Source organism: Micromys minutus (genome assembly GCF_963924665.1).
Source record: "Micromys minutus genome assembly, chromosome: 3".
Lineage (NCBI taxonomy): Eukaryota > Metazoa > Chordata > Mammalia > Rodentia > Muridae > Micromys > Micromys minutus.
Window position 1 is genome coordinate 67,681,425 of NC_137972.1, and position 12,904 is coordinate 67,694,328.

The following is a 12,904-nucleotide window of genomic DNA, read 5'->3' on the forward strand; positions in this document are numbered from 1 at the left end:
GAGCCGTGGGAGCCGCTGTCGCCTCGCGCCGGAGTCGCCGGCCGCACGCGCGGGGCATGGTCCCCTCTTAAAGGCGCAGGCCGCGGCTGTGCGGGCGGGCGCGTGGAACAAAGCGCCGGCGCGGGGCCTGCGGGCGGCTCGGGAGCCGCGATGGGCGCGGCGGGCCCGCGGCGGCCGCGGCGCTGCCCGGGCCGGGCCTGGCGGCGCTAGGGCGGGCTGGCCTCCGCGGGCGGGGGCGGCGGGCTGAGGGCGCGCGGAGCCTGCGGCGGGGACAGCGGCCCGGCGGGCGGAGGGGCGCGGGCATGGCCGCGCGCGGCCGGCGCGCCTGGCTCAGCATGCTGCTCGGGCTCGTGCTGGGCTTCGTGCTGGCCTCGCGGCTCGTCCTGCCCCGCGCCTCGGAGCTGAAGCGAGTGGGCCCGCGGAGGCGCCCCAGTCCGGAGGGATGCCGGCCAGGGCAGGCGGCTTCGCAGCCCGACGGGGCACGGGGTGATGTGCGCGGGGCGCAGCTCTGGCCGCAGGACTCGGCCTCGGAGGGCGTCCCGCGCGACAGGAACTTTCTCTTCGTGGGAGTCATGACCGCCCAGAAATACCTGCAGACCCGCGCCGTGGCCGTCTACAGGTGAGTCCCCTTTTCGTGGATACCGTCGCCTGCATCCGGCATCCTGGAGGGCGGGTGGAGACTGGTTCCCCGGAGGCTCCTAGCGGGTAGCTGCCAGCGGCTCAGCGCCAAGGCAGCAGGGGTTAGATGAGGATGGTGAGCATCTCTCAAGGGCAAGGCTTTGGGATTAGATGAGTACGCTGGCCTCAGTGTGTGCCTCTCAAACCGATCTCCAGGGAGACACGTAAGCTTTCTGTGTTCAAGACTTCTTTGTTAAAAGGAAAGGGTCTCCCCCACAATGAGGTGGGGAAAATTCAGTGTTGTACCTGCGATAGTGCAGGCAGAGGTATAATTTTGGGTCTCTAAAATAGGCACTTTGTCATTTCGAAGGGAGAGAGCCTACCTGAATTAACCTGGCTAGGGTTCCTCTGTACAGTCCTTAGGATTTTCACCGTCACTCCTGTTAGTGAGAGTGACCACTCCGCTTTTGAGCGCTCTGGTTTGTTAAGTAGAAAAAAGACCCTCAAGGGAAAACAGTTGGTGTGGTAGATTCAGTCAGGGGAAGACTGCAGTCTGGTGTCCCCCCAGCTCAGTCTCAGAGGTGTATTCATGGAAGGAAGTAACTGGGCCCTAGTAGGCTAGCTGAGTCGGAGAAGTGGCAGCGATCTTGTTCAGGATTAACAAAGGGATTAGCCAAAGCTGCCTTTAGAAAGGAGGTGGCTTTGGAAAGGAGGGCATGGCTAGAACTGTATTTGCACCGGAGTGAATCTGAAATACAAGAGGGGTAGACCCAAGTGAAGGAAGGGGCTCGGTGGACATGTGTGTGTGTGTGTGTGTGTGTGTGTGTGTGGAGTACAGAAACCTTTACTGTACGGGTGAAGTTTGGCATTCTTCCAGGCACAGAGTCGGTGGCAGGGATGGTTTCAGAGCACGGATGTTCTGGGGCTGAGGTTTTTTTTTTTTTTTTTTTCTTTTTTCTTTTTTCTTTTTTTTTGAGCAGGACTACACTTGTTGCTGTTTGTTTTAAATTTATAACCAGTGCTTTTATAACTTTGGCTTTTAGATCAGGTTTCTGGTCTTAACTTTTCAGGTAGCAGATGGTATAAGAAAAGAAGCATAGTTGGATTTCTCTTTTCTTTAATTGAGGGATTGAGAAAAAAGGCGAAAAATCAACGATCCCCTTGACCACCATCCCTGCTGCTAATGCCAAGAGGCTGCATCCCACCAAGGACAGTTCTGCGTGGCCAGAGGCCACAGGGGGTGGCTGTATGCGTGGACTAATGGAGTAGTTTGAGAACCAGTAGGCCAGAGTTTTCTCTCTGATGTTCTGTGACTTAATATCTTGGTCAAAAATTGAGGACCAGATGTGGTTGCACAGGTCTGTAATCCCAACACGTAGGAGGCAGAGCAGGTGGATCTCTGAGTTCCAAGCCAGCCTGGTCTACATAGAGTTCCAGGCCAGATCTGACTAACACTGAGACCCTTCTCAAAAATAAAGTGAAACAAAAAACCAAAACACCTACAAACAAAACAAGAAAGGACCCCTCCCTCCAGGTGTCTCGGTAGGTAAAGGTGATTGCTGCAAAACCTGACAACCTGAGTTTGGTCCTCAGAAAGATTCCACTTGGTAGGAGAGGGTCATGAGGTACATTTGCACCGCTACACAATGGACAGTAGGTACATGCAAATAAAATAAATGCCTTTTCAGCAATAAGATTAAATTGAGGAAGAGACCACTGAATTGTGTTGTGGTGACAGATCACATGAAGTAGTTGTCCCTCCACGTACATGTTCATAGAATCCACACACGGCAGTAGGGATCTCCGTGCCAGCCATACCAAGAGTGTACACTAGTTTTACAGTTGGCTGTGTTTCCCAAAGCCCTTTTTGTCAGGTTAAGTGTGTGGCATCCTTTTTGACCTCTTTGATGTTAGGATTTTCTCATTGTATTCTTTTAGGCAGTGGGGACTTACTCCTTATCTGTGATCTGAAGAAAGCAGAGCACTGGAGAGCTGCTCCCTGCTAGGCAGGGTTCCTGCCTCTCAGCCTGTCAGCCCTGCAGTTAGATTGGCTAGCCTTAGGGAAAATTCAGGGAAGGCCTGAATTGGGAGAGGGAGGTTAGGAGGTTGTAAGTTACAGTGTACTGGGTTTGTATAAAAGCACACTGTAGTTTACAGTGTACTGGGTTTGTATAAAAGCACACTGTAGCTGTCTTCAGACACATCAGAAGAGGGCATTGGATCCCATTACAGATGGTTGTGAGACACCATGTGGTTGCTGGGATTTGAACTCAGGACCTCTGGAAGAGCAGTCAATGCTCTTAACCGCTGAGTCATCTCTCCAGGCCTGTAGTTAGATTCTCGAATATTGTAGCATAAGAAGTGGAGCCTGAGTTTGTGTGCCACATGCTTGGCTCATTCTTCATCATATGAAAAACTCCCAGCAATCAAGAAGTAGAGGCAGGCAGGTTAGAAGTTCAAGACCCCTCCACCCTGCCCCTAGGCTACATGAGACTTAGTCTTTAAAGAAACAAACACCTCCTTTAGTTTGTTGTCCTCATTATCTTCCTCCTCCTCCAGTTTAATAAAACGATTGTTCGGCTTACAGATGAAGGAGATGCCAACACTTTCATAACGGCATTGTGATATAAGATTGATACTGTCAGAATTTATATTTTGGGACTAGTAACTAGCAACCTTTTCCTTCCGGGGACTGCAATCCAGGAGGGAGCTAAGAGGCCCTTGAAAAATCTAGGAAGGTATTATTGTCTGGACTAAAGTTACCATGGTGTGATGCTTTAACGGTAGAACAACTCCATTTGTATATGCTCTTGCTTTGTAGACCTGCTGTACACTTGAAGTGAGGCTGGCCCCATCAAGAGACAGCTGAGCAGTGGTAGCTATAGGAGGCACAAAACAGTTTTAAAAGTAGGCAGAATGAAACTCAGAACTGTACAGATAGAGACCAGCTGGAGCCAACTTTTGTAGGCCCCGTGTAGCCACCTAGCTGTTAAGCTCACAGGAGTGATCCTGGCCTTTCAAACATTTAGGTGCACTTTCAGCCCTTTCTAAAACAGGTAACCTGCATGGCCGTTGTGGATCCAAAACCTGAGTCTGAGGGCTCAGCAAGTCAAATGCTTGTTCTGCTAGTTGTAGTAAAAGGGACAGGCTCTAAAAAGGGTTTGGGCTAGTGATGGGAGAAAATAGAACAGGGGCTGGGCAGGGTGGTGTCCTGTCTGTATGAGCTTGCGATGAAGGCTGTAGAGAAAGGCATTTGTAACCCCGGGGTCAAACAGTGACTGGCTGTGTGACTGTCACTGATAGACATATTGACAAAGGGAAAGCTGGATGCTGGGAGACAGAAGCCAGCTTGGAAAGGAACCCCAAGAAGGCCCTAAAAGAAGAAGCTAGGTCTGACTGTTCAGACTCATGGACTTATCTTCTCAATGGGTGGAAAGACCACTTGAGGCTTTGAGCAGAAAGGAAAATGGGTGGCTGAGATGCTGTAATATAGAAAATAATTCATGGAGGCAAAGCTGTGTATTTTTACTTCAAACTATCATGATTCACATGCGGTAATTAGTGCTAATTATCACCGGGTTGACTGGGTGTCTGAGTTACTAACTGTAGTTCATATTTTCTTGATTTTTCCCCCTTAGTTTTTAAAAATATATAGAAGCTAAATAGTCAAATAATTTAACTTGTCTTTTCCATTATTATTAATTTATTTTAATGGGTGTCTGCCTGCATGTATATCTGTATACTAATGTGTGTGCCGGTACCTAAAGGGGCCAGAGGAGGGCCTCAGATTCTCTGAGACTAGAGTTAGAGATAGTTGTGGGTGCTGGGAATCAAATCCAGGTCTTTGAGAAGAGCAGCTAGTGAGGTTGTGGTCCAGGTTGATCTTGAATTCTTAATTATCCTCCTGCCTCTCACCCTCCTGAGTGCTGGTATTGCAAACAGAAGTCTACTTCCTGTGCCTGACTTTAGATTTCCCTCCTTGAAGTATTGTCTTCAAATGGTACTGTCCTGAGAAAGTTCTCTTGAGCATAGTGGGTTTATCACTAGACAACAAACACCCTCAGCTCTTCTTTGTTTTCAAATGAGACCAGGTTCCATTAAGTTGTCTAAGCTGGCCTTGAATTTGCCTTAGATTCCAAGTAGCTAGAATTACAGCGTTTTTTTTTCACCAGACCTCCCGTGGGGAGGAGGGGTCTGCTCTGAGAAGGGAAAGGCAGACCAGGCACAAGGGGTGGCTCTCAACTGTTCCAGCCTCTAAGGCATCTGGGCTCAGACACCTTCAAAAAGAGATCCTGTTCAGTTGCTGAGGATGACCTTCAGGTTGAATCTCCTGCCTCAGACTCTTGGGTCTTCAGATCACAGACCTGTTTGCTAGCATACCCAGCTTTTTTCCCCCATCTGTTTTTAATGCTCAGAACATTGAACTTCAGTTAGAGATAATGATTAGTAAAGTGCTTGCAAGGTACGAGGACGTGTGTTCTAGCCTGGGACCCAGGGATGGAGGGGGGAAGGGGGAAGGCAAGCGGGGCAGGGGAGGGAGAAGCAGGGCAGAGGACCCTATAGGATTCCTGGAGCTTACTGGACAGCCAACTTAGCCTAAGTGGTCAAGTTCCAGGCCAATGAGAAACTCTGTTTCAAGAAGTGGACAGACAGCTTTCTTGAAGATGATACCTGAGACTGTTTCCAGTCTCGTGCAACACACACACACACACACACACACACACACACACACACACACACACACACACACACACTGAAAAACATTGAGCTACCCTAACACCTCACAGTTATTTGGATCTTACTGCCTGAGGCCTGAAGATGGGTGACAGTGTTTTCCTTACTTTCCTGTTACTTCCTGGAGGTGTGATTGGTTGCCTGCTTCTGACCAGGAATGACTTGCTTTAGCATGTGAGGGTGTGGGAAGAAAAGGCGAGAACAGGACTCTAGATAGCTCTATCAGTCAGTGACCTTTCCTGATGCTTCGAAAGGAGGCTGACTGTTCCTCTTGCCAGCCTTAATGAGCCGCTTCTCCGTAACATGTCAGTAATTTCCTTATTTCTTGAGCTAAGTGAACTTGAAGCAGGTCAGTTGCTCTCTTCCATGCAGTTTGTTTAAGCAAATACTAATCTGGAAGGTGTTTACATGTACAGATCCAAATAATCAACTTTTAAGTGTGCTTTGGAGCGCAACGAATTTCAAGTTATGAATTCCGTGTAGAAAGACACTGCTGAGAAGTGTGGTCTGGAAATGAGTGTGATTGATTTTTCTCTGTCAGAGTCGGGAGTCTGCGTTGTGAGTACTCGTAGGATCGGTGCAGCCGCCAGCAGGATCCACACAGTTTTCGCTGTTAGTGAACGATGACTAATCCTGGGCTGCAGCCCTACAGAGCCTAGTTTAGATGAAGAACTAAAGATCGTTGACTAACAAGAGCCCACAAGGTACCCATAGAAGTGTGCCAAGCAAGGGCATCAAGCAAGCCCACCCTCTCTCCTCTTCTGAGCCTCGAGTAGTTTGTGAGACAGTGACGGAAAGGAGAGCCATGAGCTATTGTCCAAAACTGAGTAGCTGGAGGGAGTGTAGGGTAGGAGGTGACAGGGCTAGGGTTCCAGCACAGTGGGGGAGAGGCCAGCAGGAGCTGTGATATGTTAATAGCACCATGGGTAGAGGGAAGGCCTGGTGGATGCTGGCTTCTATCTGACCACTAGAAATCCTCTGTAGTCCATTAGTCCATGTACTTAATGGGTTGAGCCCACTTCTGAACATTTGGACTGTCTTTCAGGAACCTGAGTTTTGTTTGTAGAACTGTCAGTGGTACCTCAGCATGACAGCAGTTGATGGGATCTGTGGTTGGAAGTTCTGCTGAGGGTCTTGCTATTTGGAGGCTGGTTGTATTAAGCTTTGTTGAGTTTGTTTTTGATGGCAGTGTCTGTCCACACGTAAGTATGCAGGATCTGTGATAGTAAAATCCCATAGGAGGGTTTGAGTCAAGTTTTTTTGGCTTAAGAGTTAAACCCAGTCACAATCTGGCAGACAAAGGGCAGGTGGAATTGGATGAAGTGTGTGTGAGGCTGCCCTCCTTATCTGAGAGGACTGTTTCCTGAGTCTTATCAGGGCTCCAGTCCTCATGAACTAAAAGGAGATAACAGGGACAAGTGCCAGGGAGAAGACAGGCTAGCCTGGGAGGCCCCAGAGGGGCACCTGTTTGTCCACTTGGCTCGTACTCAGGGGCTGTCTGTCCTCTCTGGCCCTGAGTTTCCTGTGATACCCACAGTTTCCTGTGGTAATGACACTTGAGAGTCCTCCACCTGGCAGGAGAGAGGGGCTGTAAGCCAGCCTGTGATTGTTGAGTGGCTGGCAGCAGCGGGTGAACAGGCTGATTCCGGGGAGCATCTTACAGCATCAGGACACTGATGTACAAGAGCAAGCCCGGGATGGTTTTATTGTTTGCATAACTTCCTGATACATTTTTTTTGCCTAAGAGTTGAAAAGTTACATTTTGTTTATATATACTATATACTCATTCTACCTCCAGCAAACAAACAAACAAAAACACTTATTTGGGGTTGATAAGAACTGTAGCTCAGGAAAATACAAGAACTTTCAGTATGTAGCAGCAGTACAGAGTTGCTCAGAGAGCTCTGTGGTTCTCGTTTGGAGACTGGAGAAGGTCACCAAACACCTCTTATTTATACTCTGCATTTTAAGTCTTATGTTTCAAAAAAAAGTGTGTTGTGGTCTCCTGGTCAGTGTTCTTCTGCTGGTTGTGAACCCTGGGAGTGCCTTCTGAACTACTGTCCAGACCATTGCTGAGGTGGGAAATTATAAGAAAAGCCCCCCCCCCCTTTTAGAACAAGGTTTCAAGTAACAATACAGCCTAATGGGTCTTCCTGCCTCAGTCTCCCAAGTGCTTGGATTGTAAAGCAAAGATCAGCTTTTATACTTGCTTTCCCAGTAAGTCTGTGCTTAAGGATCAGCAGTAAGAGTTCAACTTGACCTTTAAAAGTAATTTCCCCTCTGTTCTCTGTTCTGTTTCTCACCTATTCTCACAACAGCTTGAGATTACTCATGTTTAACTTAAGCACAGTGAGTCAGCTGACTTGAGAGGAAACCATGCGCCCATAGGGATGCCAAGGACGTTTAAAGTAGGGTCCTACACTGAGAGAAAAACAGCCCTTGTCAGCGGCTGAGTCTTCATAGGCCCTGCTCTGACTGACAGTGTGGACAGCAGCATCTTCCTTCGGTGCACTACTTTGTGAGGGGACCAGTTAAGACTGCTGCCCCTCAGCCTCCTTCCCACAGGGTCCTCCCTGAGTGGGCCTGGAGGAGGATGTTCTCCTTCGAGTCTGGAGTAGGCCTTACATGTAACCCTGAACAACAGGACAGTCTTGTGACTTCCCCTTTTGCCTCCTAGACAGCTTATAGCAGAAAGTGGGCCACTGTTAGCACACATGGGTGACACAGTAGTCTTAGGTCTGAACACAGGAGCTTGCTCAAGCTGAAGGTACCTCCTGACAGTGCTAAGGCTGTCCCTTTTTGCCCTGGCAGAGAACAGGGCAGAGCACCCATTCATCAAGATTTTGCTCTTTCTGCTTTGGTCTGGGTCACCCCTCCCCCTTCCTTTCTCTGCCCTTATTCTCTTGCTCACTTTTCTCCTCATGCATGCATTTTGGTTACCTGATCTTAAATCTTTTCCCTAACAGCAAGTATTATACACATTCACTTCCTAGTGTCTATCAATTCTACAAACGTTTGTCTTCCTGCTTAGGCTCCAGCCACTTAGCCACATGCTTGAGAAGCCACACCCTCCATGCTTTTAGCTCTTAAGCTTAGCTCTCTGTAACCAGCAGACAGCATGTGTAAGAGTGGTTTGTGGACTAGAAAGTCTTCCCGCCTTTCTCATTAGGAACATTAGCCTAACTATGAAAATGTAGGAACTGTAAAAGGAGAAACTCGATTTTTTTTTTTAATTTGGATAAGATTATTCAAAATAATTTTATCTCTGTTTTTCTTGTTATTCAAAGCTTCCCCTGGGGAATTTTTTCCCCCTTGGTAAATATATCTATTGTAGAAGGCGTAGAAAATACGAAGACAAATGTTTTAATTTCAAAATATTTTTTATCTTAAAATTTTAATTTTTGAGATTATGATTACATTTGCTTCTCTAAATCTTCCCATGTATGCCCTTCTATTTCAAGTTTATAACCTCTTTATTCTTTAATCGTTTTCTTTGTGTGTGTGTTCCTAAATGCATACATACCTGTGCAGTCTTTGTGATGTTGCTTGTATGAGTGTGGTTTCAGGACTGCTCATTTGGTGCTGGATAACTAGTTGGTATGCTCTTCCCTGGGGAAGACAGTTTCTCCTACTCCCAGCATCCTCAGTTGCCTGCAGTTCTTTGTGTAGGACTGAGCCTCACTCCCCACATCCATGTTAACATGGCTTTGTCGTCCTTGTTCAGGTCATGCCTAGGTAGCCATGTTGGTAAGACTTTATTTTAGATGTGTGTGTTTTGCCCGCATGTGTACCACATGCATGCCTAGTGCCCAAAGAAGCCAGTAGAGGGCAAATGTTCTTTATGGTTGAGCCACCTCTTGAGCTCTCAAATTAAGTATTTTCAAAATCCCAACCTAGAAACAACCACAGCGAATACTTTGGGGTAGGGCTGTACATTATTTTTTAACATTTAGTAAGCCAGGGTGTCTATGTACAGTCTTCCCTGAATTCGTAGTTTTTGTGGGATAGATAGGGCATAGAGTCCAGGCCCTTGAACTTGCTACATCCTTAGCCCTCTTTTGCTTGCTTTGTAAACTTAGCATATATGGCTGCGTACCCAGGACAATGTATTGTAGATGTAGTTTTTCTTGCAGTGACCAGAAGTGAAGCCTGATACAAGGCCCTAACTCAACACGGGCATTTCTTGGCCAATCTGCCAGCTGTCCAGCTGCATTTTTTTTTTTTTTTTTTTTTTTAGTGTGGTTTAATTTGGTACAGGGACAGCATTTAGAAATTTGGGGAAATAGATTTCCTTGACACGCTCACATTTCAGCTGTCATATCTGGGCTGTAGAAAGAGTTGGGTATCAGACCATTGAAAATTGAGCTTTCTGGCAAGGACCTTTGCAAATGTTCTGTCATTTCCATTGAGAGCCCTGGGCAGCGAATGTGTTGATGGCCAAGTAGACATTTGCTTATGAAAATCATGTAACTTGACCTGTTTTCATCACAGAAGGAGGGTAAGCTTACTTGGTCAGCAATATTGCCTTCAATTTGAAATTATAAATATGTTCCCTTCCTCCTCCTCCCCCCCTCCCCAGAACAATGAATTGAGTTATGTTCCACTTTGTGGAACCCTAATTGAAAAGATCACAATTTCCTAAGATTGGAGGGTTTACAAAGAATTCATGAGAAGATTTTCCTCAAACCACCCTTCAATTAGAATAGAAAAGACAACAAGAGGCTTGCCCTGGGTTACCTAAAAAGTACTGGATAATAATTGGGCAGGGCTACCAAAAACACAGAGGAGCTTTTAAGGAAGGTTTGAGGTTGGATTGTCTGTTTTTAAAATTAATTGCTTTCTCTTCTTGAACAAATTACAGCATTTCAAGTCACAGTTGGGACATCAATTGCATCTGTGTTAGCAATGTTTTCTGCATGCATTCTGCCCGGGGCACTGGCAAACGGCACTGGCAAAAATGAATTCTGATCTTCAGGCAAATAGGAAAGAGCCTAGTGTTTTGAGTGAAAACATTTAAAATTTAAACTCTTATTAGAATTCTACCCTAAAATAATGTCTGAAATTAAGAGTTAAACACAATTCAAATACAGTTCATGGCTCGAGGGTTTTTAGGCTGAGCACTTTCCACACGACCAGTCCATCTCTACAGTGCATACACTTCCCGTCTCCTCTTCTTTCCCCACTTACTTTGCAAGCCTCTGCCTTCTCTAAGTCGGACTGAGGCAGCATTGGACTGGAGTCAGGTCACTTCCAAAGCCCATGCACTGTAGAATGTTCTATACTAGGTTGTTTCTTTGAAGACAGGAATTGCCTTAGCTGCTCCTTCTCCCCACTAGCATCCTCCTGCTCCGGTATTTTTGTGATTTAGGGAATGGTTGCTATAGTGTTACTTAGAACTTAGTCTGTTGTAGTAATCACATGTTAGAAGCACAATGACTTATGTATACTCACAGGCAAGAGTTAAGTTGCTTTCATTCTCACCTTTTAAGATTCCCTCCTCAGATGCTAGACATTATTTAGCTTTGAGTTACATTTCAGAAGCACCTCAAGTTATAGTATATTTGAATGCATGGAGCCTCTGACTTTTCCCTCTGAATAATTGTTTTCTTTTTGTGCTTTGAGTAAATTGGTTTTCTTCATGTACAAATTGTAGGAAGTATGGCTGGGCTGGTGGACAGTTCTGTGAAGCTCATCTGGAAGTGATTTGTGTCCTTTGACAAACATGACATACAGCATCTGTAAGTCACCTGCTGTATAGGACGAGGCATTTCTCATCCCACGTGATCATTGACCTCTGTTATGTGACAAGAATTGAGATTATTAACATTTTCAAAGGATTACTGTGACTGAAAGAAAGCAAGAAAGCCCACACATTACGTGTACTGACAGCAGAATTCAGGCTCCTTGGCTTAAAAGGGTTGGGTACACTGGCTTCCTGTGGTTAGGGTGTTGGGAGTGTTTGCTCCTGCAGTTGTGACCATATCAGAGTTAACGCTAGGTTGTCAGTCTGTATGTTGTAGAGCTGGTTCCTCCTCACAATAACAGTCTGTCTCTCCTCTAGTTACTCTACCTGTTTGCTCTATTTTGCTTTGTGAAAGAGTCTTACCTTGTTGCCTACCCATGCTGATCTCAAACTCATGGTCTCAAATTGTCCTGTTCTACCTCTGCTCTATAGCCCTGTGCTACCATACATCTCTCTCTTATTTATTTTACGAGCATACGTGAGTCTCTGCACACACACACACACATACATGGATAATGAATATGTGCATACATGCATCACCCGTGCTGGTGTTCTCAGAGACTAGATGATTCCTTGAAACGAGTTATAAGCAGGAGTGAGTTGCCTTATGTGGGTACCGGGACCCCAACCCTCATCCTCTGCAAGATAGCAAATATGCTTAACCACAGAGCCATTTCTCCAGCTCCTTGTTTTGTTTTGTTTTGTTTTAAAAGAGCATATCATCTGTGGAAATGAATCACAGTACCTGGAATAGAGTCTGTAGTGTGGCGGCTGCACGGCACAGAGGATACAAATCTGTCTAAACTAGTCCATAGGCATCGGGAGAACATTCGCTGCAGTGCAGCTTCCAGTTGGCAGTGTTTGCTGTTGTTAAATGAAGCACTGAGGCACCTCATACTTCATACCCTGGATGTGAGAAAATAGGAAATATTCAATTCGTGGACTTCCTGAGAGAAATCTGAACAATACTTTATGCAACTGAGTATTTTTTCGACGTGAACAGATAATTTAGTTATTTTTATTTCTTATATTTTGATTAGGAAGATAACTGAAAAGTAGTTTTGTTTTTGAAGTATCTCATTCAAAGTTACAAGAGTCATTTTAGAATTTCGGTTTTGCGAGATGAAAACTGTAGAGCTGGACGGTGGCGACGGCCATGCGGCGCCGCGTGCCGGGCCCGGGACCTGCGGTGTTGGAGGGACTCGGACAGTGGCTCCTGGGCTAGGTTGGCTACAGTTAAGTTTTGCTAGAAGCGCAGTGTCTGACACTCGCAAGGCCCCTGTACTGTAGGGAGAGTGACAGTTATGTCTGCCATACCTCTAGCTCCTTCAGTTCCTTCTCCTGTGTACGTCTTCCCCAGAGAGCTGCATCCTTTTCTTTCTTTTTTCTTTTTCTTTTCTTTTCTTTTCTTTTCTTTTCTTTTCTTTTTTGAGGCAGGACTGCCCTAAGTAGCCCAAACTGACCTTTGGCCTCAGTCTCATGAGCACTGAGAATATGCATGTACACTGTACCTAGCTCAGAATACCTTTAAAGATACTTTTCTCCTAGTACTCACCATTAAACGTTGTGTAGATTTAGCTGGTCCAAGTTATCTTTTCACTGTAGAAATACAGTTGTACTGGTTAAATTAGATTTTACAGAGAAATGCCACTTGGAGCCTGTGTGTACGGGCAGAGTGTGGGTAGGAGGACAGGCAGAGACAGTAAGACTAGTAATTGGGCCTCTGGCCTTGCACATCCCGAGCAAGCACTCTACCATTAGCCTATATCTACAGTTCATGATTTTGTTTTCTTCTCCCTGCCCACATTC

General features: G+C 46.2%; 1 protein-coding gene across 1 annotated transcript in view; it reads left to right on the top strand.

The window, feature by feature from the left end:
* Positions 1-302: 302 nt before the first annotated feature.
* The window catches only part of CHSY1 (chondroitin sulfate synthase 1), a gene marked incomplete at its 5' end in the record, with an annotated part of 51,354 nt that continues 38,752 nt past the window's right edge, over positions 303-12,904 (top strand). The window contains one exon of the mRNA XM_080913931.1: positions 303-619. Coding sequence (XP_080770057.1) covers positions 303-619 — 317 coding nt within the window. The remainder of the gene's footprint in view (positions 620-12,904) is intronic.